Here is a 25,021-nt window from a genome sequence, read left to right as displayed (position 1 = left end):
GTACTGCGTCAGATGTCACATAGCAGCAATAAAACGGTTCAATGTAATGCCTACTTTTAAAAATGACTGTTATGATTGATCTTGGTTGAGAAACATAAAAAAAAAATTATATCGCTTCTAGAACTATCTTATTAATAACTAAAAATGGTTAAGAATTCGGTGTACCTAATAAAAAAATTATGGATACTAGAGTTTCAACCGGCACCTCTCGAGCTGCAGTCGAATGCTCTATCACTGAGCAACTCTGTTTTTAATGTGATAAAGTTTCACTATTATAGTGAGGGAGAATACAAATCCCAAAATCAGCTGTATCAGTCTGCAGTCTGTCCTTGAAAAGTGGTAATAAACGCACTCGGTGATTCAGCTAAGAATAAGTGCAGTTTATTGTGTTATGTAACGCAATGATTGCATATATATATATATATATATATATATATATATATATATATATATATACCGTATTAAATTTAGTGAATAGGTTTAATGGAACAAGTTTTGTGAACCATGTCATGTGAATTAAGTATCGCACAAGTTGGGCAACACCTCCAGAAGCTACTGTGTAGGACTACTGGAGGAAATGAGTACCGAATTATATTAATATAACAGTTCACACCTGTGGAGTAAGTCAGTGCGTCTGGCAGCAAAACAAGGTGGCCCGGGTTCGAATCCCAGTCGGGGCAAGTTACCTGGTTGAGGATTTTTCCGGGGTTTTCCCTCAACCCAATACGAGCAAATGCTGGGTAACTTCCGGTGCTGGACCCCGGACTCATTTCACCAGCATTTCATTTCATTCAGACGCTAAATAACCTAGATGTTGATAAAGCGTCGTAAAATAACTCAATAAAATAAATTAATATAACATAGTACATATGTTTTAATCTGACAAAGTGCCGTGATTTCGAAGGTGCAAGCAGCAGCAAACAGAAACACTGGGAACATTTGCTGGGATTCACTGCACTTAAATTGGTAGCATTTTCAGCAAAAGCAGTCATTCTATTGCATGGCTACATTTATGCACATAACTCGTTTAATGTAGTCTTGTCCTTCAGTTTCGATATTTCCGCAAAATACAAATTTTGACAGCAGTTGGCTTGCTGTAGACCTTTCTTGGAATACACCTCTGCCTTCCACATTCCTTTTTTGTGGTTAGAAGATCTCGTTTTTCCGAGAAATTCCGCATCTGATAGTGACTCGTCATAGGTAAAGTTTCATCAGAATAAGTGTTATATTCAAACTACATTTGTGGAATGTTGCATTTGATTTTAATTGTCTGATAATTTTGGATAAAAAAATTTGTTCCTTCGATATAGTAATGTCATTTCATATTACTGACCTAAGTAACAGTGTTGAATCCTGCGGTTGCTGAGTGGTCAGACCTCCAGCCTGTCATACAGGCAGACCAGGTTTGAGTCCCGGTCAAGTCTGGGATTTTTCATTCTAAAATTCGTAGTGACACTTGTGGCGGACAAAGTCGCAGTTGAGGTTTTTCTCGGGGTTCTCCCCAGTGGCGGCTCCTGCGTATTTATTAAGAGGAAGAAAGAAGGTAACAGGACGAAATGACACCTTCTTTAATGAAACATGCTACAAATTAGCCAACATGCACACATGTAAGACCAGGTAGTGTTGGGGTTGTCCTTCCCTTCTGTATAGCAATAATCTGTTCTTGTAAACTGAGTTTCCTAAATTTTCCATAAAATATAATGTTTTCACTTCCATTCATTGTTGAATAATTGCACAAATTAACAATTACAAGGAAATTCACCTCGCAGCATTTTTCGAGCACACTACGGCATCACACGTGTTGGAAGAGACTGTAGCAACTAACACGTAATCAGAACCACGGAAATGGGAATGGGAAATAATCTGAGGAAAGCGAGAACACTGCACCCACCCACGTGGTCTGTGTTGCCACATGAACATTGTACAAGTTCAGTATCACATCCTTTTGAAGAATATCTGTTCTTGTAAAGTCATACTACCATTATTGTTCAAAGTTGCCAGTGCCCAATTTTTTATGTTAAAAATAATGTAGTTTGGAGTACCTACTTACTTTCAATTTCAAATATATTTGTACAAAACTGACAACTTGACTGTTGCCCTGTCTGGTACACAATGAACGGAAGTGAATTTCAGGGGCCAAAAAGATCTGCGATACTAACGTAGAACTACTTCCTCTTTGTTTTATATAAACAAGACTTTAACTTTCAAATATCCTTGAAAGTTTCAAACCATGAATAGTAGCCTATATAAAGTGCAATGAATAAAATTTTTTATTTATAATTTAAAAAAAGATCATATGGTGTCTTTCATAGTGTTGTGCTAAAACTGTTTTATTGTGCCTCCTCCTAGATGTGTTATAGTCTGGTTGAATGCAAGATCGTTAGATGACAGCGGTAGCGAGCTTGCTGCATGACCAGTCGGTTTCTATTTCCCGCCCATGCACTGATTCAGAGGAGGATCTCCTCCCTCTCGGTTCATTTACTCGCTTTAAAACTCTGCTTCTTTCTCTGGCCGCTAGTGCGCTGTTGTCTATGTGTGCTAACTGCAGTAAAGGAGGAATGGATTGACTTTCCTCCACACAAACAATCTCGCATCTTTCTCACAGTTTTCTAGCAGCACATGAGCGCGCATCGTTTAAAACTTGATCAACCAAGGTTTTCTTACAGCTGTGAACTTAAAAATTATCGAATCTTCCTTGAATTTCAAGGCACATATTTTATTTGGTATTTACTTTCAAAAGAAGAAATATGTGAGGAGGACGTTCCTCCCTTCCCTTCCCCGAGGAACCGCCACTGGTTCTCCCGTTTTTTCCCATATTAGGCATCTCCATCATTCAGTCAACATTTCTCCATTTCGTCATAATTCCATAGCATTCCCCAACCGCTGGCTGGCGACACACAGCTGGGGCTGGCCTAGGGATGAGTGAGGTGGCTCACTCGAAACCTGGGTATGCAGCGAACCTTAGTGTAATCAGCTGGTGTGCGTTTGGAAATGCGCCTAGCTTGAGGGTTAGCGCATTAGATCATAACAGGTCGCAGTGCTCGGCCATAGTGCCCCCTCCCGTAAATTCCATTCCAACAGTGTTGAGTGTATGAAATTAATAAATGTTAGTTTCGAAGATTCAATTTTACTTAATTTTTAATTGTTTTTCCCTTGTTACAGAAATAACAGGAGGATGCGGCGTGCCTGTAGGAAAGCTGTTAAATCACAAGCATTTTATTGGCTCATCATCGTGCTTGTGTTTCTCAATACAGTAGTCTTGGCCACTGAGCATTACCGGCAGCCTAAGTGGCTAGACCACTTTCAAGGTAAAAGACACGTAGCTTCGAAAGACTTTGGTTCTTTTTAAATTGAACATAATCAAACATTTTTTTGTTGTTATTTTATTTAACTTTTAGTTACAGTTTGACAGGTAGAGTGTGAGTAACAAAGTTACACCTGTATTTACTGGATTTACCTCCAAGATCATTTTGAATAAAAAATTGATATGAACATGGGTTCTGGAATGTACCGGTACTGGAGAGGAGAGATATAGAAGCAGATTCCCACATACCTTTTTGTTTAACCAGAAATTGAAGGAAGCAGCTTTTTACTTTTATGTCAGTTCATGAAAAGACAACTATAAAACGAAATCTCTTTTCTGGCAAAAAGCAGGTCGTAGAAGGAAGCCTCAGAAACGTGGCTGCTATTCCCTATTCGTTCAATGACATCAGTTGTCGGTTGTCGATTATTACAGTGCTGTACCAATTTGAATGTGAAGAAATAAAGTTATTCTGTTAACTATGAATCGTAGAAGTACAAAATATCAAAACAAACATTTGCATAGATAAATTCATTTATACGTTTGAGATGGGCAGGGCATGTAGCACGTATGGGCGAATCCAGAAATGCATATAGAGTGTTAGTTGGGAGACCGGAGGGAAAAAGACCTTTAGGGAGGCCGAGACGTAGATGGGAGGATGATATTAAAATGGATTTGAGGGAGGTGGGGTATGATGATAGAGACTGGATTAATCTTGCACAGGATAGGGACCGCTGGCGGGCTTATGTGAGGGCGGCAATGAACCTTCGGGTTCCTTAAAAGCCATTTGTAAGTAAGTAAGTATACGCTTTTATTGGGTCTTGAGAAAAGACTGATTTTCATCATTATATGTCCACACCTGTGGAGTAATGGTCAGCACGTCTGGCCGCGAAACCAGGTGGCCCGGGTTCGAATCCTGGTCGGGACAAGTTACCTGGTTGAGGTTTTTTCCGGGGTCTTCCCTCAATCCAATACGAGCAAATGCTGGGTAACTTTCGGTGCTGGACCCCGGACTAATTTCACCGGCATTATCACCTTCATATCATTCAGATGCTAAATAACCTAGATGTTGATATAGCGTCGTAAAATAACCCAATAAAATAAAAAAAAATAAATTCATCATTATAATTTGCATCCTATAGCCTATTTTCTTCAAATCTGGAGGATAACTATCTTTTAATTTTCGAAAGTACTGCCTTGGTCATCAGTGACATTTTAAGTTACAGATAAGTGTGTATTTAAGCTAATAATTTTATGCTACTTCAAAATTTTTCAGAACAAATTTAAATAAATCTAAGTAATTTAGATATCTGTGGTTAAGTGAGGTACACTGGACCTATTTCGTTGCACAATTTGAATACCGGTATATTAAAATACACTTAATGATCCTCAAGATCTGTACTCTTACATTGCATTTCAGGCTTCACTAAAAGTACTTCATAATTATCATTGTTGCAGAATTCAAACTTTCTGTCTATAATAAAATTGATGAAAGTAGTTGCATGACATGGAAGAATTATTGTTTACCATATACTTTCTGGAGAAATTACTTTTCTTTTCCTGTCAGATTCAGATAACTTAGTTACATTTAGATTTTTTAAAACCCTAACCAAGCAATGTAACAATTCTTAATTTCGTATGGAATTTAAGTATAGCTCCATGTGAAATGACTTTTTCTTGGCTATGCTTTAAACAGCATACAGTACCGGTAAATTTAATTCGATATACAGTGTTGTCTTAGTAAAAAATTTTATTCCAAATTAAATTTTCATGTTTTCTCATTCACAGATTATTAAGATATCTTGTTTTTTTTTTATAATTTAACACTAACAATGCCATGGAAATAAAATTACTGATTTACTGCTTATTACCTTGTAAAGGATATAACAACATTTTCTAATAACTGAGCTAACAGCACCAAGACTGCACTAACAAAATCAATGGCTTGCATACTTGACATTTATGAAAGGGTAATACAGCAAGTTTAAATGAAGTGCAATTGAAACCTAGGCATTTGTTCTCGAATCAATCGACTGTCTCTTGCCAGCACAAACTGCATTGAATGTGTGGTGTGAAATTGCTGTGTATATAGGGTGAACCGTAAGTAATGTCTTAATTTCAGTGGGTTATTCTTTGAGATATTTCAAACAAAAAAATTTAAAACAATTTTGTTCGTTTTTGTTTCCTTTTTGAGATAAAAATTGTTTCATATAAAACATTTCATTGCATGTTTTGGGAAAGCCATTGATTTAATTCCCAATACGTTCACTTGTGAAATTGCCATCTGTAAAATTAATATTAACTATCAAAACGAGGAATATTACATACCACTGGTGGTAATGCTAGCCTTTTTTTTATGTATACTGCTGTTTTATACGGTACAGGTATCAAAAATAAATCCAAGAAATTTTTTGCAAAATCATTATTATTCTTTTGTCCCCCCCCCCCTTCGTTTATAGCCTGTTCTTTTTTTAAATTTTAGGCCTGAGATAATATTGATGTGGCTCATACTTCGACACTGTCTTATTTCTGATACTTTTCTTTTTCCATTATCTGCTAGTAGACACAATTTAAAATCGTATGTACTCTTTAATTTCAATTGCCTATAAAGTATCTTGTCTTCTCTTTCTAGATTGGACAAACCTCTTCTTTGTTGCCCTTTTTTCCATGGAAATGTTGTTGAAGATGTATAGTTTGGGATTTCAGGTAACTGAATTTAGAAATAAATGTGTGAAAATTTATAAAAAATAGTTGTGGATTGCTTGATTTAATGACGTAATTTAATTTGGACTAGGGTTAAAAATACATAATAATTTTTATATAAAAAAATATGTGTATAACACAGATGGATTTGTCAGTTGTGTTTGGTTTGTTTGTGTCCATACAATAAAAAATGAGAACTGCATTTTTCTATGCTTATTCAAATTTAGGGTGATTTACTATGACTGAGAAATTTAATACTTGATCTGTTTCATTTCCGTTACTTCACAATTGGTTAATGTTTTAAATTGTTGGCTGAAAATCTGAATTAGTTCAAATATGTGAATATATTAAATTTGTATTTTGTTGACTTCTATATACCACATAAGAAAACAGAATACAATATTCCCACTTCCACTTATAATTTAGTACAATTTTGTAATACCCATGAGACTTAGAAAATGCTATACTTTAGTAGTTCAGTATGTGATTTACTGTGTATATAATCTATAATCTGCATTTTACTATTTGTACCGGTACTGAAATAATTTTAATAGTCTTGTAGCAACTTTTCTGTCATTCTCTTTATATAGCTTGTAACTAATAACTACCTCTACACGTATGGTAAGAACTGTGCTATGCTTACTTGAAACTCTGGGATTCCAATGCGGGTATTCAGGTTGCATAGTAATTCTACATATACAAATATATTACCGGTACTATCATAAGATAGAAACAGTTGTTGAAACGAGAGCATACTTTATAGTGAGAGTCGAATTAAAACTGAAGTTCTGCGAGACATTTTTCACTAAGAGAAGAATAGAATTTGAGTAATTAAACTTTATGTACCTAAAACTTTGAAAATAAAAAAATCAGGACACTTTTCAGAGGTGATGTATTAAACACAAATTTTATAAACTGAAATTCAGTCAATTACAACTGCAAATATATGCTGTTGTGATATAAGAAATAAGAATAAATATTAAATTTTCTTATAATTTTAATGCTAATGCAACAACAGCAATACATACAACTTATCATACCTTAAACACATTAAGTTGATCACATAGCCTGTATTGTATGTACTTCGTAGAACAATGGATTTGTGATATTTCCTCTAAAGTTTGTATCAAAATGTAGAAATTGACAAGAGATGTTGAAATGAGTTTTAACAATTAGGGTGTAATGTTGCTTTCACTAAATTTATGAAATCACGGTTCTTTTCAGAAGTCCAATAAAAAAATTGTTTATAATGCTGAAAACACTTTGCAAACTTACATTGCTCCATGGAAGACAGCAAAAACTCAACATATGTTAAATTCACGTTGAATCTTTCGTACACTACTTTTCCAACACTTGAATATAAATAATTGATTAAATGGCGATCTTACTCGTGTTAATTATGTAAGCATGTGTGGCTTACAGCTGTTTCGGTGTTACTTGACACCATCCTCAGAGCCTACTAGATCTCGGCACTATCTCAACTTTGCTGCCTGTTGTGTGGGTGCGTTCGTGTGATGAAGAGTTATGCCAAATAACAATAACATAAATACAGACATGGAAATCCTACATATACAACCAAAAAGCCAAAAACTCAACACACTAGAACAATATGAAATATACATACACACTAAAGCACACCCTAATCAAATTCTCAACACACAGATCAATTTCAGAACACACACACTATTTGACACTATTTGGCAGAGCATCATTACAAATATTACCAGTGCAATTACTATTTCAACAAAATTGGTACCGGTACCATAACTTGTGGTTACTTTGCTCTATTTTTCTGATATTTTAATTAAAATAGAATTGGAAAATGACATTTTCACGGAATTATTTTTTTTTAAATTTAATTAACTAATTTGGGTTAAATAAAAGGTATTCGTATTACTATGTTCAACAACAAATACTTAGGTTTCTCCTATTACTTTTTTAAAAGTAGAGTAAAGTTACCTATATGATTGGGAAACATTGCACCAGCCTTCAAAACCAACACTTAGAGATGAATATTTGTTATGGATTATTGTATGACTTCTATTAAGATAAAATATACAGTATTTATCAAAATGAAAAATTTTAATGGAGAAAAGTTGTAATTAAGTCACAATATTCATACTCGCTTAGGATTATATCCCACAGTGATAAATCAGCTGATTTGAAACCTAGACACATTAAACATTTTATTCAAGTGGAGCAGTGTATGACCCCAAGGAGCAAAGTAACCCCAAGTTACAGTACTTAATTTTTGGACACTCTGTATGTATGGAATTTGATCCACAAGTCTTAAATTTTACTCTATCAATCAAAAAAGTAATAAATCCAATCTGTATGGACTGGATTAACATCAGCACTGTTGATGTGATGTTTACCTGATTCATCACAGTTTTACCACAGTCTGTTATACAGTCATGAAGCTTGGGATGATTTTTTGCCAACGAATTGCATTTCTCGCGATAGTTGCTAGCCGCTTGGAGCGCTGTGAGTACTAGGAACAATAGACTGTGTCACTGCCATCGTGATCTAATACAGGCCGTAAGGCAGACCATGTGACTCGCTTAACCCGATCACGAAGGGTGGCATTTCAACCGGCTCCATACACTGAAAAAGAAAACCCGAACAAACATGGTCTAGATCGAAAAAGCATTGACTGTGACGTATTTCGCATTTTTGTGAAAAGCTATGTAAACTGTGAAATGTTCGTTATCGGTTGTAATAAATTACTGTAAATGGCTAAAATATAATAATTTGAATAATAATATAGGTCAAGGAGACGTTTGTGTTACTATAAATTGTAAGAAAAATAGGTTAGAGTTATCCTTCTTCCGAAAGATCCAGGAAGGTGAGTTTATAGAATATAATATATATTTTATGAAAATAATATATAAACCTTATGTATTTCATATTTCAATAGTGGAAGGAAGGTGTTAATTTTTTCAAAAGAACACGATATCGAAAGTACAATACATTTTATGGTCTGCTAGGGAAAGAATCTGTGATGAGGCGATAGTAGCGATTCTGGTGGTGAGCAACTATCTATGGATGCATATTTCAACTGTCTATGTTTGCATATTTAGTAAGTATTAAGCTTCGTGACTGTATATACTAGACTGGGGTTTTACTCTATAATGTAATTAATAATCCTGCTGTAAAATGCATTTTCTTATGGCTCTTCTTAGGCATATTTCCTTTTTGCACAAACTTACCTATATTCATTCTGCGTGTTACTTGTAGGAAGATTGACAAAAATTATCCTTCACCAGTGACTGTCTTGATATAATAGCATGTCAAACTTCAAAACATCATGTCATTCTGAACGATCTCTGCTGTGTTTCTCATTCTGAACATAATGTATTTCCTCCATACGTATCTTCTCCAATACCAGCCACTTCATAACATTAATGTAGACTCTTCAGAAATGTCAGCAACGTACACATTTTTCTAATAAGAATGTTTCTCTTTTTATTTAAAGGGTTATTTTGTTTCACTCTTCAACCGATTTGACTGCTTTGTTGTGATTGGAAGTATTGGTGAAATTGTGCTGACACATACAGAAGTGATGCCACCATTAGGAGTGTCTGTGCTCAGATGCGTTCGTCTTCTCCGTGTGTTCAAAGTGACCAAGTGAGTTGAAAATGCCTTAACAGCTGTTTATTAGTGCATAAAAATTGTATCTAGTAACCTGTTCCCATAGTCCAATTTTAAAACTTGTACTGCCACAGAAAAGAGAAGTATTTTTTTCATTGGGGTTTCTTAAACACTTTGGGTGTAAGAACCAGTTCATAAATTAATTTCTTTAGACTACAGTAGACTGTTTAATTGTTGTAATAAATATGCTTGACTAATTTAGTAGGTACTTACAATTCTTACATAAATGCTTTAAGTAGTTTATTTCATTAAGCTATTCTCGGAGGATTAACAGTGGCCTGCAGAGTTTCATAAACACTGTTATTTGTTATTAACTTTTTAGTATAAGTATTTTTTGTAAATCTGTGTCTTTATTTTCAGTTATTCAGAATTTCATATTTTAATTCATAAATATCCATTTCATTACGTGATTCTCAGAAATTACTAAATTTTTTTTTATATTAATTAAAGGTCCAAAGATGACTGTTATTAAAAACATAAAAGTAGTGGCATTTCACCAAATAAAGTGAGCAAACTCTTGCTCACCTATCTGTTTGTCGTGGCCTTGGTGATGTAATGGTTACCATACCAGCCGTTGAGTCCAAGGTTCACAGGTTAAAATCCAGCCGAGGACAGTTGATTTTCAAAGAGTGATAAAATCCTTAGCATGACTTTCTTTTGGACTGAAGTAAAGCTTGGAAACCAATAGAGAATTCCGGGAAACATTTGTCGGTCATTACTTGCCCATGTTGAACTTCAATGCTCAATATCATCTGCAATTGAAAGTGGTATTAAATGGTACACTGCTAATATCTGTGCTAACACCTCTTTTTATTTTGGGTAATGCTCTTCTTCTATGAAGTACGCTGGCATGAATTTTTGTGTGGTGTTGGTAATGTTTCGTTACATAGTGTCTCTCGAATGAAATGTAAAATATTTCAGGAGAAAGTAGTTTGGGTTAAACTGCATCTATTTAACACTATACAGTAGTGATCTGATCACATAAGATTCTGCCTGCTCAATTTTAAAACAACGAGCCTTGCCACTAATATCACTCATGAGAGAAAGTGAACTGTTACAATGGAAGTATGTTCTATGTGACAGGTACTGGCGGTCACTGTCCAACCTAGTTGCCTCGCTCCTTAACTCCATCCAGTCCATCGCCTCACTGCTGTTGCTGCTGTTCCTCTTCATTGTGATCTTCGCTCTACTTGGCATGCAAGTGTTTGGTGGCAAGTTCGACTTCAACAACACAACCGATAAGCCACGCAGTAATTTTGATAGCTTCTGGCAGAGCCTACTTACTGTGTTCCAGGTACCTCTCTTCATCATTGGAAAGTTAATATATCGCATAATAATATTATTTGTATAATATTTACAAAAAACCCTATTTTACTTCATGTTTGTTAGGGCTATAGTTCAGACATAAATATGGTATACTGTATACAAGATGTCTTTCTTAGCCAGCTTATGCCACAACACATATACAGTGCTCCACACTGAAAATGGGACATGTGAGAAGTTAAATATTATTCCTGCTACTCTGGTTATGCCTGCCTAGCGAAAGGTTTATACACACAGATAAAAGGATTTCGAAGGAACTTTACGCAATGCATTACATAATCAGTAAAAAGAAGCAAGCCCAGCGAGTGAACATTTAGCTCATTGCAAAGATGCATAGCGTACATTCTAGGAATGGAAGTAAATATACCATGTTCCAATCCATTACACTCGGGGGTTGAGGTGGGATGAGATGCTGCAGAATGGCATCCCGGTTCCTTTTAAGATGGCGTAAAACCATCCCGTTACTTCTTAGCACTTCTTAGTATGTAATGCATGTGTGACTCTATTTTAATACATGCTATATAAATTACTGTAATATGTTTGTAGGTCTAGATGAAACGCAGACTGTACATCACACATTATATTTTCATAACTTATGTCTATGAATTATAAGGGAGAAACCATCCCGGTTCTTTTTTTCATTCCACCTCAAGCACTAATTACACTTATTATTTTCATACATTTTCGAATACGCTATTTTTTCTCTGTTATTTATTGTCCTGTCTTTAAAGGAATTCCTTAAATGGCCAGTGGCAATTCTTCATTGATGCGTTTGAATTGCCGAGTCACCTATTTTTTAATATATGTGTATATTTTTTCCAAGTTAATGCATTCAATATATCGTTTATGACCAATTTATAATTTCATATTGTCTGTGTCTATTAACACTAACCAAAAGCCTATCTCACGCTTGGCTGCTTAAGAAAATTATACATTCACCAGCAGGCAATGATGCATTTTCAGAGTGTGAGACCTAGCATATGAGGAGAATCGTTTCAAAACGTATTAAGTCCCCAGTGGACGAAATTAAATTTATTACTTTGTATTTATTTATCTTTCATGCTGTGAAGTCTGATTGTTCCAAGTCGTCATATTTGTAAACTGTGAAACAAGTACTTCAAAATGGTTTTGTGTAGTGTTTTGAAAACTTGTCCGGTTTACGAGTAATCCAGTTTTTCGTCGTTCGTGTAAAAAAATTGTAAGAGGCACATAATACGTTTTGAAACGAAGCTCCTCATATCAAAAAGCAGTATGTCCAGCCAAAGGGTGACGAGGAAGTAAGTTAGTCACTATGGCAACCCAACCATAACCGATTTGTTAAGTGTTGGCCATATTTATCGTGTAAAAAATTGTTTTCTTCACTTGTTCGAACTGAGATATTTTGGCATGCGTGCTATTTCAATATTTGGCGCCATTTCACCAGTTGCAGCATGGTATTTAGTGTTAGCATCTTGGTATTTCCGTCATTATAATTTTTACTGTGTGATGTATGCGGTTGTTCATAAGATTATAGTTATTTCGTGAATTATAATTAATCTAATGGATGATTTAATGTGTTCCTTACTCTAGACCAGGCCTGCACAAACAGCGGTCGAGCGCACGCGCTCCTTCGGAGTGGGAGAGCAGTGTTTACCGCTCGCCAAAACGGAGAGGAAGATATGTCAGAGTGACATAGACTTGCTATAGATAGAGGAGAGGGAAACGACCACTCAGCTATCTAGTGGAGTGCAGTGTGTAGGCCTATTCTCAGTAACTGTTTCACGTTGCTTACCTACTGCTACAGTACAGTATGGAGGAATCTAAAAGACGGAACATAACATTTAACATTTAATGATTTACAGCTCGAACTTATTGATCTTTAATGTGACCTAAGGGCTAAAGATCGTTTGAATAAGACTACTAGCCTGGTTGAGTTTTACAAGACTAAACATTAGCAATAATATCCACGACTACACAGGCTGGCTGTGAAAATGATTGCTATGTTTGGCTCAACATTTATATTTGTGAGCAACTGTTTTCTATAATCAACTTTAATAAAGGCAGACATCGAACATCTGTAACTGATGTTTCATTACGATCAGTAGGCTACTGTTCCTTTCAGCTGCCAACAGCATAAAACCTCGTTTTGATGTACTGGTAAATAAAAATTAACAAAATGATATTGTACATTTAACTAGCTATAGAATTTCTATTACTACTGTAAAATAAATATTTCTTTATTAATTAATAATAGTCCAAAATAGTTTTGCAAACACTGAACGGGAATTCATTTCATAAGCACTCGTAATAATACTTTCTTTTGTGTATATTTTGTACGAGATCCACCCCTTCTTCCAGTCCACTCTTATACAGAGCGCAGCTAATATCTGCATTCCGCTCATGAGCTGTGAGCCGGCTCGGAGAGCGCAAACCTTGTGCAGGCCTGCTCTAGACACATGTTTCTCTATGAAAAGACTATGACAGATGCTGTGTTAAACATTGGAAGACTGGAAGAACCAACACCCAATACCGGTTCAAAATGCAAGTTCTGAAACTTTCGATAGAAAATTTAAATCTCGTTGATATGATGACACCAGATATGTGAAATGCACGGAAAACATGTCAATACATATTTGGGGAAAAACTTATAATAAAATTGGCATAAAATTGTCCCAAAATTAACATTTTTTAATGATTCTCCTTTTTTACATTCAGTATGAGTATGTGCACGCATATTAGTAAGTACATCCAACAAAACTTTTGGAAATAACTACCGTCACATAATCATTTATGTTCCTTGCTCCATTATTGCCAGATCTTTCCATTGCCTCTGAGCAGCCGCAGTATTCTACGTGTAAGTGTTAAATATAGACATACCTGACTATATTGTACGTTTTCAGATACTGACAGGAGAGGACTGGAATGCTGTCATGTACGTTGGTATTCAAGCCTATGGTGGAGTTTCTTCCATTGGGGTTCTGGCATGTGTGTATTTCATCATTCTTTTCATCTGCGGTAACTGTATCCTTTCATAATTGTCTGCTGTATGTAAAAATGTACAGTACCGGTATTCATGTTATTCATTCTTCTGTACGAAAGTAATTGGTTGAAAATTCAATTTTGTTGACTTCAAGGAGGTTCTTTAATATTTCTGATAACTGTAAATGTATTATCACTTTATCGAGCTTATTATGCCTAATAAATATAACCTCAATTTACACAAAAACATAGCTACTCAAATTTGCATGGAAATGTGTTTAAAATTAAGTAAAATATAAAATGTAAAAATGCAACTGTATTTCATATAATTATTATAATAGATTAAGTAAAAAGTTCGCTTTCATACCTACTTCTACAGTATCCGGTATACAATAATGTCATTCTGAGATTTTCTGCAATGACATTCATATATCTATTTCTGGAAAAGTTTCATACAGTGAAAATATTGGAATATTTGAATTCACAAGATGTCACCATTATGGAATAGGGTAGAGATACTGTATTTAAATAAGCTTCAGATACTAAAATATCAATTAGCATAAAAGGTGTTTTTTTTAAGGCGAGCTTCGAGGAAAATATATAAATAAAAATAAGTCCTTTGCTATAGAGACAGAAAAAAACACATACTTTCTTCCATCCAAATATGTTTTTATATACATAGCTAATTTCTCGTATACTATCGTACAAATTCACTACAGCATGGTTTGAGTAAGTAACAGGGATTCATGTGACGAGGTTGCATTCGGGCATCTATTTATTATTCCCCCTTTAGGGAAGGACACAGACTGGGACTATCCTCACACGCAGGCTTTTCAGGTGGGCCCATTGTACTATCTGGGATGGAATGGTGTGCGTGCCCTAAGGCTCCCTTGCGCGGAAATTCTGCTGCACGCCACCTCCAAACTCCCCTACAGCCTACATGATCCCTTTATGATTCCTATTAGGTCTCACTGCTGTCCCATGAATTACCATGAGGTCCACACCTGTGGAGTAACGGTTAGCGCGTCTGGCCGCGAAACCAGGTGGCCCGGGTTCGATTCCCGATCGGGACAAGTTACCTGCTGGGTAACTTTCAGTGCTGGACCCCGGAATCATTTCACCGACATTATCACCTTCATCTCATTCAGACGCTAAATAACCTAAGCTGTTGATAAAGCGTCGTAAAATAATCTAGTAAAAAAAATTACCATGAGCCTAGTGGAGAGCCCACAGTGTTTAGAGCTACCACCAACAATGATGATCACATATCTATGGGGTCCAAGTTCGACAGCAGCCCATGACAGATTCTACTTAGGAAAGAAACGGAGATGATGATGAAATAGGGAAAGTGTAATTATGATGGCTAAATGAGTCCGAGGTCAAACACTGAAAGTTACCCAGCACTTCTGATTCGATCGGTTGAGAGGAAAACCTCGGAAAAAACCTCAACCAGGTGAATAATAATGAATAATGAATAATAATATTTGTCAGAAACCAGTGTACAAGGCCTGGATATGACATCGTCAGGTTCGATAATATACACACGCACACATACTCACACATGCACAAATAAACTTAGCACAAATAAATATAGACAAGTAAACAAATAATTATAAGAAAATAAACATACATAGTCAAATAAACAAACACTGAGAAATAAACAAAACAAACATTGAGAGATAAGCAGAGTATGCTGTAGGTTAACACATTTATATAAGGACAAAAGGTATAATTAAAATACAAAGAGACCAATTAAAATATAAAGAAAGGATTATATTTCTAAAATACAATATTTACATCACACTCCATGTGACATGCCCCAACCAGGATTTTAACCTGGGCTAACTCGTTTCACAGTCAGACGTGCTAACTGGTGGAATTGCATTCAGGCACAGTTATAAATCACACTTGAGCTGATTGTTTGGTTGGTGTTTTCCGAGGTTTTCCCCAATTGTAAGGGAAATGTTATGACGCATTCTGAGATTTATATCTTCAAAATATCATCTCACTGTTACCAATTGTATTAGTACTGGATAATCATACATTCGATGAAGCATTTGACTCAAAGAAAAACATTGTAAAAAAAAATATAATTTCCAAAAAGAATTACCTTTCCATATTATCAATAACATGTAAATCTGGACTTCAGTAATGCAACTTAAATAATTATTTAAATAAAAAGCATAGATGGCTAACAGCAGAAGATCTGACAAGTGTTGCTTTAGCAATGAAAAATAAGACGGTATACAGTTGCTAATTTCCAGAACCTAAACATTGTGTGTCTTAGTGTTGTTATTGCTGATAATAAACTTGTTAATTGTTGTAATTCTTAAGCTGTCATATATATATATATATATATATATAATCTTACGAATTAATTTTTAACCATATTTAAGTTTTTACAACATTAATTGCTAGAATTTTCCTCTATCAGGAAGCTAGATTCTCACAGAGGACTAACTTCCAGTTCCCGGAAGATAGGAAATATTTGATGGAGAACAAGACAGCTATAGAACACTTTTTTTTCTTGTGTTCTGGGATATTATACCTGACTAGCTCTTTGAATTCAATAAAAAATGATTACTGGTAGTAAATCAAAAACACATGATCGATGTAAGTTCGGATCTGATGTATTGATTATGTTCTCAGGTAGCTCAGGTAAATGTGGTAAATTGATAATCTTGCCTCGTCTGCATTAGCCATAAACTTTCCTATCTGTATTAAGAATGCAATTTATGTTATTATTGCATTATTGGGATGTTAACGCTTTTCCTTAACAAAACATAGATATCTTGTTAAATGTTTTCTTGGCTATCGCTGTGGACAATCTGGCAGATGCAGAATCTTTAACAGCCATTGAAAAGGAAGCAGAAGAAGAAGTAAGAATATTATTCAAATAAAAACAAGTAGCATTATAATATAAAAAAGAGAAATGAGATGTATGCACCAGTGGCGTAGCATGAAATTTTGAGCAGGGGAAGCTAATTCAAGTTGTCTTTCATGCAATATGAGAAAACATATTACAAAAATATAGTCTTAAAATAAATAGTAGTCAATTTCAAGTCAGCAGTCGAAGATTGGTTGGAACCTCGTAACACCAATAAGGCATGACCTCAAATGGTACGTAGTAAAATATGATTTCACGGTTACACATATCTCTAACAAATAGACACGTATACGTATATCATTAGCTCACACCCTGTCATAGTTAGAGGAATCACAATATTAACGGTCAATAGATACAGTATTAGTATCATTACGTAAGTATGCATCTGTCTTTTGGTTGTGTCCTTCATTGACAGCAAGGGAGTCAGTCATTTGTTTTTTAGATCACGCTTTTGTTCGTAAGTCAGTCTTGATAATAGAATTGTCCTAAAAATTCCAGTAAATTGGTGTCAGGAACTGTTATTTCACTCGTTTTTTATTACATCAGCCACAATGCACACTAACACTTCAACTGAACACAACTGACGAAAAGGGATAACTCGGAAACTACTTACTTTCAATGTCAAAGCTAGCTTCTTGCTAGCCTTGCGACCAGGGTAGTTTAGTTAGAAAGGGATGGAAAATCTGCGGGGTGGGTTACACAGAAGAATGAGTGTAAGAAACCAGTGTGCTTGGAAGCTGGTGTGTTCAGGCTTCTTGTTTACTGCTGCATCACAAATTATCCTGAGCTGCTGCATCACAATATTTAACGCGTAAATATAAATTCTATTAAAATTAATAAATAATTTTGTCCATAGACTGCAGGTTTATTATGAAATTATTATTAACTGGGGAAGCTGAGCTTTTTAGCTTACATTGATGCTACGCCACTGGTATGCACTTATAATTCTACTGCAATCCCATTGATGATGAATATCGGAAAATTATAAAATCATCAGCAATGCCTTGCTTTGTGCTGATATATACGCATTTGTTCCCTTTGTGTTTGCCTTACGTTTTCCTTCAATGTACTGCAGTACTGAAGTAATAGGTATAGTTATAATAAAATTACATTAACTACAATTATTTTCACTGTAAGTAAAGTACAGGGTCTGGGAGAATGATCTCTCCAATTAGAAACATTAATAAGAAGAGCAAAATAGATCATATTCAAAATTTCATTTTACCATCTTACAGAAGAATATTTTCCATTTTTACATTTTGTTTTAAAGTCCAAATTGTGCAATAGCACACCAAACAGAGTAACACACTCGCTGTGGAGAGATCGCTGATGCATTTCTCGAAGGCTTTGTGGGCACCAATATGGAATCTTTTGTTTGTTGATGCAACCTGACAAATGATAATGAGCTTAGTCATTACTCAGTACAATATCATCGCCTGGAACATTTTCCAATATGGTCTCGCAAGCATCTTGTTGGTTGAGCCAGTCACGTTGCCGAAGATCCTGAACTATCACAACTCCGTAAGTGGAGGAGTGGTTCCAGGTTTGAAAGTTAAGTGCTCATGCTTTCAGATGTTCCCTCCCGAGTATAAGTACGTATAAAAACAGCAACAATATTCGAAACTTTTAGTAAACTTTAGGCGAGTCTGTGAAGTGGCTCCTTTAGATTCTGTTTTTTAATTGTTTTCATATATATTGAAGCTTTGTTCTTACTGAACACCCTTGGACATTAGCCTTTTTAGTTCTTGATTAAGAGATGGATCTAATTGTTGCCCTTCAGAAACATATAGCACGAGCTTAACAAGTTTTCAGAAAATCTAATTAATATTATATTATTTAATGTTTTAAATATCAGGCAGAGAAACAGCAGAAATCTCACAGTGGCTCACCAGCAAGAGAAGAAGGCCAAGGTGGAGAAGAAGGGGGTGAAGGACAAGAGGAAGGACTTGCTAACGAAGCTGAGAAGTAAGCTCATACATACTAAAATTATTCTCTAAAGAGAGACTTTTATGACAGTTATTTTGTTGGCAAGATTGAGTGAGCTGCAGTAAAATTGTGATTTGTACTGTATTATATTAAATGATATGGTTGGATTTGTTCCAGTATGGAAAAAGAAGAGACAGGAAGTGAGACCAAAGTTCCTCTGGAGCATGGTGACAGCGAAGATTACCAGTATGATGATGAGGAACATACAGACAATCAGGGTATGAAACGAAACATGCTACTCTTTACAAGAATTAAGACTTAATTTGACAAGAAATAGCAGGCAGAGAATGTACTGGTGATACGCATTCTACAGAAGGAAATTATCTCCCCGAGACAAAACTGTTTCTTATAATAGACTCTGTTTCAGAGATGTACAGTGACATCTTGCATTCTCATTGTACGAAGTAAAGAAAAATACTTTGTTGCTACAAATAATTTTTAATTTCTTCATATTTAATATTTACAATTTGATTTATCTGGATATTGTTCATTTGAAAAATTGAACTGTCTATCAAAACTACTTCCAGTGAAGTTCCCATAAAGAAATACTAGAGCGATTCTCTCTTGTTTAACCTTAACATTGTCTTTTGGTGGCTTCGTGAACTAAATCACCTGCCTATCACACAAGTAGTTCGGTTTTGAGTCCCAGTAAGGCCTGGGATTTTCCATTGAAAAAACCATAGTGATGCTTGTGGCAGACAGGTTCATAATTGGGGTTTTCTCGGGGTTCTCCCATTTCCCCACATTGGGCAGCTACATAATTCTGTCAAGATCTCTCTATCAACACAGTTTCACAGCATTCTCTAATCGCTGGTTGGCAAAGAGCAAAGAAGTCTGGTTCAGGCACAAGTGAGGTAGCCTAATCGCAACCTGAATACACAACAAATTTTAGAGCAGTCAATTGAGGTTTGGGTATGCGTCTAGCTCAGGGTGGATAGTAAAACAGATATTTTTTGGTTGAAAAATACTTTATAATCCCCTTAAATTAGTATTTTCAGAATTTGGGAAAGGGAACAAAAAGTTTAGTTCAAAGTAGTAATTAATGTTAAGATGTGCTACTGTTTGAACTTTGAGACAAAATTTATAGGACGTAATTTATATGCATTAATTACATGGCACAAATTCACGTGAAAGTAGGCTTTTCGAGAGTCCAGCAGTCATACAAGCAGCAAAATGATCCTTTTTATTACAAAATGTTATTTCAGTGACACAGTTGAACACACAAAACCGAATATTTTATCTTGTTCTCCAAAAATCTTAACGTATGAGTGTTGGGGCGTAAGTCATGTCAACTATTTTTTTTTTGTGAAAATTCAAGTGTGGGTGGAAAATGTGAAATATACAGATGAAAGGACAAGGAATGGACGAAATGTACGGACATTTAACAACACGCCAACATTTTGCTCCTCATGTTTATTACGGTCGTTTCCTTAACATTACAGGGTTCCTGTGCCAGAATTATTATAGCACACATACACATTCTAAAGGCCTTCAAAGTACTCTCCTGCATTGTTCACAACACGCTGCCAACGACGTGGGAGGCACTGAATACAATCTGCTTCACCATTTTCCTCACCATGTGTGAATCTAGTCATCTGTTGTTGCACAGCATTGGCAATGTCCATTCGTGTCTCAAACTGTCTACCACGTAATGGTTTCTTTACCTTCCATATGAGGTCCATGTGAGAAAGGTCTGGAGAGTATGGTGGGTGCCCCAGTCTTCTCATTTCCAGCGTCGCAGTAGCCTCCCTACACACTCTGCTTTATGTGGTCTTGCGTTGTTATGGAGGATGATTGCACTGTCCAGAAGATCAGCACGTTTCTCCCTAATACCGCGGTGTACCTGTCTCGTCAGGAAGTTCCTGTAGCAATCTGATGTCACTGTTCTGCCATGTGGAACGAAGTGGCACACAATCACTCCCCTGACGTTGTACATGACAGTCACCATCAACATCACAGGGGAAGGATTCTGACGGAACTTCTGCTTTCTTGGTGATTCTGCATGTCATCGCTTTGTGGACTGATGTTTAAGCTCCGGTTCGTATCCCCTGGCCCAAAATTCATCAATAGCTATCATTCGTGAAAGGTGGTCTCAGCATGTTGCATATCGCATCCACTTTTGCACTTTCGTGAGTGCATGTGGTACCCACTTGGATGCAATTTTACGCAGGTGAAGATCATTCTACAAAATCCTGTGGATGGTGCGTTTCTCGATGCCACTTTCTCTCTGTAAAAGCTGGTTCACAATAAATAGAAAACGACAACGAGAACGAGAACAGAAATAATGTTAAAATAAATGTATTTAAATGTGAGCATTCACAATAGTTAATTATGAATGTTCAAATTTAAATACATTTATTTTAACATTATTTCCGTTCACGTTCTCTTTGACGTTTCCGTTCCCGGTTTATTGTGAACCAGCCTTAACTCCAGTAGCGTCCATCGGCTGTCTGTCTCCATCAGGTGCTCGATTATTGCATGTGTCACAATGGTCCACACACTCATTGGTCGTCCTGTCCGTTTCCGATCGCTGGTTGCTTTGCGTCCTCGCTGAAACATTGCTACCCATCTTGTGACTGTCCGGTATGGAAGGGCATTATTTCCGATAGTTTCTACCAACTCTCTGTGGCATTCTCTGGCATTCCTCCCACGGAGAATAGCTATTTTGATATACGAGCTTTGTTAAACATGGGTTACATCCATCCCGCATGCCGCTACACTAACAACTGATTTAACAACAGTGTGATGTTAAATTAACATCACTCTCTGTTCTATTACAGACAAGCACAGAGCCATCTTGGGTTGTGGACACACACTATGACTACACAGCTTCTGTGCGACACATGACATTTTGTGATACCAACACTTACTTACTTACTTACTTACTTACTTACTTACTTACTTACTTACTTACTTACTTACTTATTGGCTTTTAAGGAACCCGGAGGTTCATTGCCGCCCTCACATAAGCCCGCCATTGGTCCCTATCCTGAGCAAGATTAATCCATTCTCTATCGTCATATTCCACCTCCCTCAAATCGATTTTAATATTATCCTCCCATCTACGTGGCGGCCGGGTAGCTCAGTTGGTAGAGCAGCTGGCTACGGACTGGAAGGTCCGGGGTTCGATCCAAGGTGGTGACAGGATTTTTTCTCTTTGCCAAACTTTCAGAACGGCACCGAGGTTCACTCAGCCTCCTATAAAATTGAGTACTGGTCTTTCCCGGGGGTAAAAGGCGGTCAGAGCGTGGTGCTGACCACACCACCTCATTCTAGTGCCGAGGTCATGGAAAGCATGGGGCTCTACCTCCATGCCCCCCAAGTGCCTTCATGGCATGTTACGGGGATACCTTTACCTTTTACCTCCCATCTACGTCTCGGTCTTCCTAAAGGACTTTTTCCCTCCGGCCTCCCAACTAACACTCTATATGCATTTCTGGATTCGCCCATATGTGCTACATGCCCTGCCCATCTCAAACATCTGGATTTAGTGTTCCTAATTATGTCAGGTGAAGAATAAAATGCGTGCACTTCTGTGTTGTGTAACTTTCTCCATTCCCCTGTAACTTCATCCCTCTTAGCCCCAAATATTTTCCTAAGCACCTTATTCTCAAACACCCTTAACCTATGTTCCTCTCTCAAAGTGGGAGTCCAAGTTTCACAACCATAAAGAACAACCAGTAATATAACTGTTTTATAAATTCTAACTTTCAGATTTTTTGACAGCAGACTGGATGATAAAAGTTTCTCAACCGAATAATAACAGGCATTTCCCATATTTATTCTGTTTAATTTCCTCCCGAATATAATTTATATTTGTTACTGTTGCTCCAAGATATTTGAACTTCTCCACCTCTTCAAAAGATAAATTTCCAATTTTTATATTTCCATTTCGTACAATATTCTGATCACGAGACATAATCATATACTTTGTCTTTTCGGGATTTACTTCCAAACCTATCTCTTTACTTGCTTCCAGTAAAATTCCCCTGTTTTCCCTAATCGTTTGTGGATTTTCTCCTAACATATTCACGTCATCTGCATAGATAAGCAGCTGATGTAACCCGTTCAATTCCAAACCCTCTCTGTTATCCTGGACTTTCCTAATGGCATACTCTAGAGCAAAGTTAAAAAGTAAAGGTGATAGTGCATCTCCTTGCTTTAGCCCACAGTGAATTGGAAATGCATCTGACAGAAACTGACCTATACGAACTCTGCTATACGTTTCACTGAGCCACATTTTAGTTAATCGAACTAGTTACCAACACTTACCTTTGAAAAAAAAAAGTTGCCATGACTTATGTCCCAATCCTCGTATATACTATTAAAGTATCACACAGTCACCTAAGTTCCTGTTGCAACATTCAAACGATACACAAGGGATGAGTATAAAATAGTGGCAACAGTGCAGTCACATGTCCTGTGTGTGTCGGATGGCATTGGTTGTTAGAGAATTCGTAGTGGATTGTAAGTCGTGAGAGACCCTGTAAATAATGGGTGTTCATAACATGTTTGAAATTGTCAGATTGGCAACACTTATTCCCAATTTCTTCCCGTCATTCCTATCGGAACACAGCTACCACACTCTGACCCAATGTGGCCAACTAAGAAACTTCTATAAAGACACAACTTCCATCATAAGATTTAAACCCCTCTGCCCAATGTTGTCTGACACACATGTCACGTGACTGCATTTTTGCGACATCCAAACTTCAAAACAGAGAACTAAATTCTCCATTACATTGCACATTCTGAGTGAAGTAACTCCGCTATGCTGCTACATGGCTATTTTTTTTTATTCACAGGCACACTGTAACACAAGATACGTGCAATTTATGTTTTTTTTATTTTGTTAACTCCTTGCATACTGTTACCGTATGTCTCTGTCACAAATGTCTGTCTTTATGAGAGCAACAGTCAACATCATTGATATTTGGCTTTATGTATATAGCCCATATATGTACGAAGAACAGTGTTATTTTTGACAGTTTGTCTATACAAAGTAGGGTACGTATCAGCAATACATTCTTGAGTTTCAGAGAACTACTTACAGTACTTCTGCAGGACAAATTAATAAATCTATAATATTCTCATAGCTGCAGTGCATATATTTGTACAGATTTCTGTGCACGTAACTGCGGAATCCAGGCCATACAAGTCACTCAGCTGAGTGCGCTCCTAGTATAATGGCAGTTGACATTGGACATATACGTCAACATATATGCCTAACTTGGAGTCAGGCCACAAAGGGAAACATTGAAGGAGGAGGATTCGGTCCGGTGCTGTGGATTGAATTCGGCGTAGCTCAGTGGTCAGAGCGCTTGGTACGTAGAGCCAAGGACCCGGGTTCGATCCCCGGCGCCGGAGCGAATTTTTCTCCTCAAATATTAATTGTCAATATTACAGATATTATTCTGTAGGACAAATTAATAAATCTATAATACTTACAGTACATAAAGGTACGGTCACACACTGCTACTTCTGCAGTGCTACTCAACTCGCATACTGTGATGTGTGAACAACAGTACAACTCGTAAAGTAGCAGCTACGGAACCATCTATTTGTAATTTTTCATGTTGCGTGCAGATCTAATATTGCGAAGTATGACCAAGGTTCTCAAGGTTGCAGCTGCAGCATTTTTTGATACTGGTTTTGTTAAAACTTTGCAGTATTTGCGAGCAGTGTGTTATCCAAGTGCAGCAGTAATACTACTATATTTTGTTTCATATTTGACGTGATGAAAGTAAACAATCTATGGCAGTTGTTAAATGTGCAAATTACGATAATGATATAATTAATTTTTTAATCTATATTGAATCTTTCGTACACTACTTTTAACACTTGAATATAAATAATTGATTAAATGGCGATCTTACTCGTGTTAATTATGTAAGCATGTGTGGCTTACAGCTATTTCGGTGCTACTTGACACCATCCTCAGAGCCTACTAGATCTCGGCGCTATCTCAACTTTGCTGCCTGTTGTGTGGATGCGTTCGTGTGATGAAGAGTTGTGTCAAATTTGACACGAGTAAGATCGCCATTTAATCAATTATTTAATTTTTTAACTTTCCATGACCTACTTTCAAAGAAGAGTTGCCAATATTATTTGCGAAATAGTACTATAGATTGTTACAAAGTTAATTAAAGAAATTGCCACCAGCATAGCTCAGCTGAAGCACTTGCATGCTGATCAGGAGTTGCACTCGAGCG

General features: G+C 36.4%; 1 protein-coding gene across 13 annotated transcripts in view; it reads left to right on the top strand.

Moving 5' to 3' along the window:
- The window catches only part of Ca-alpha1D (Ca[2+]-channel protein alpha[[1]] subunit D), a 591,502-nt gene that overhangs the window by 419,474 nt on the left and 147,007 nt on the right, over positions 1-25,021 (top strand). For all 13 annotated transcript variants that reach the window (XR_011334265.1, XM_069837072.1, XM_069837077.1 and 10 more), the window contains exons 11-18: positions 3,163-3,308; positions 5,934-6,007; positions 9,480-9,631; positions 10,739-10,949; positions 13,858-13,978; positions 16,724-16,815; positions 18,679-18,788; positions 18,927-19,027. Coding sequence is in view for 12 of the 13 variants with exons in the window: in XM_069837072.1 (XP_069693173.1) it covers positions 3,163-3,308; positions 5,934-6,007; positions 9,480-9,631; positions 10,739-10,949; positions 13,858-13,978; positions 16,724-16,815; positions 18,679-18,788; positions 18,927-19,027 (1,007 nt within the window). In the remaining variant the exon portion in view is untranslated. The remainder of the gene's footprint in view (positions 1-3,162; positions 3,309-5,933; positions 6,008-9,479; positions 9,632-10,738; positions 10,950-13,857; positions 13,979-16,723; positions 16,816-18,678; positions 18,789-18,926; positions 19,028-25,021) is intronic.

The sequence above is a fragment of the Periplaneta americana genome, chromosome 10 (genome assembly GCF_040183065.1).
Source record: "Periplaneta americana isolate PAMFEO1 chromosome 10, P.americana_PAMFEO1_priV1, whole genome shotgun sequence".
Lineage (NCBI taxonomy): Eukaryota > Metazoa > Arthropoda > Insecta > Blattodea > Blattidae > Periplaneta > Periplaneta americana.
The sequence above is the reverse complement of the archived record's forward strand: the minus strand, read 5'-3'. Positions and strand labels throughout refer to the sequence as shown.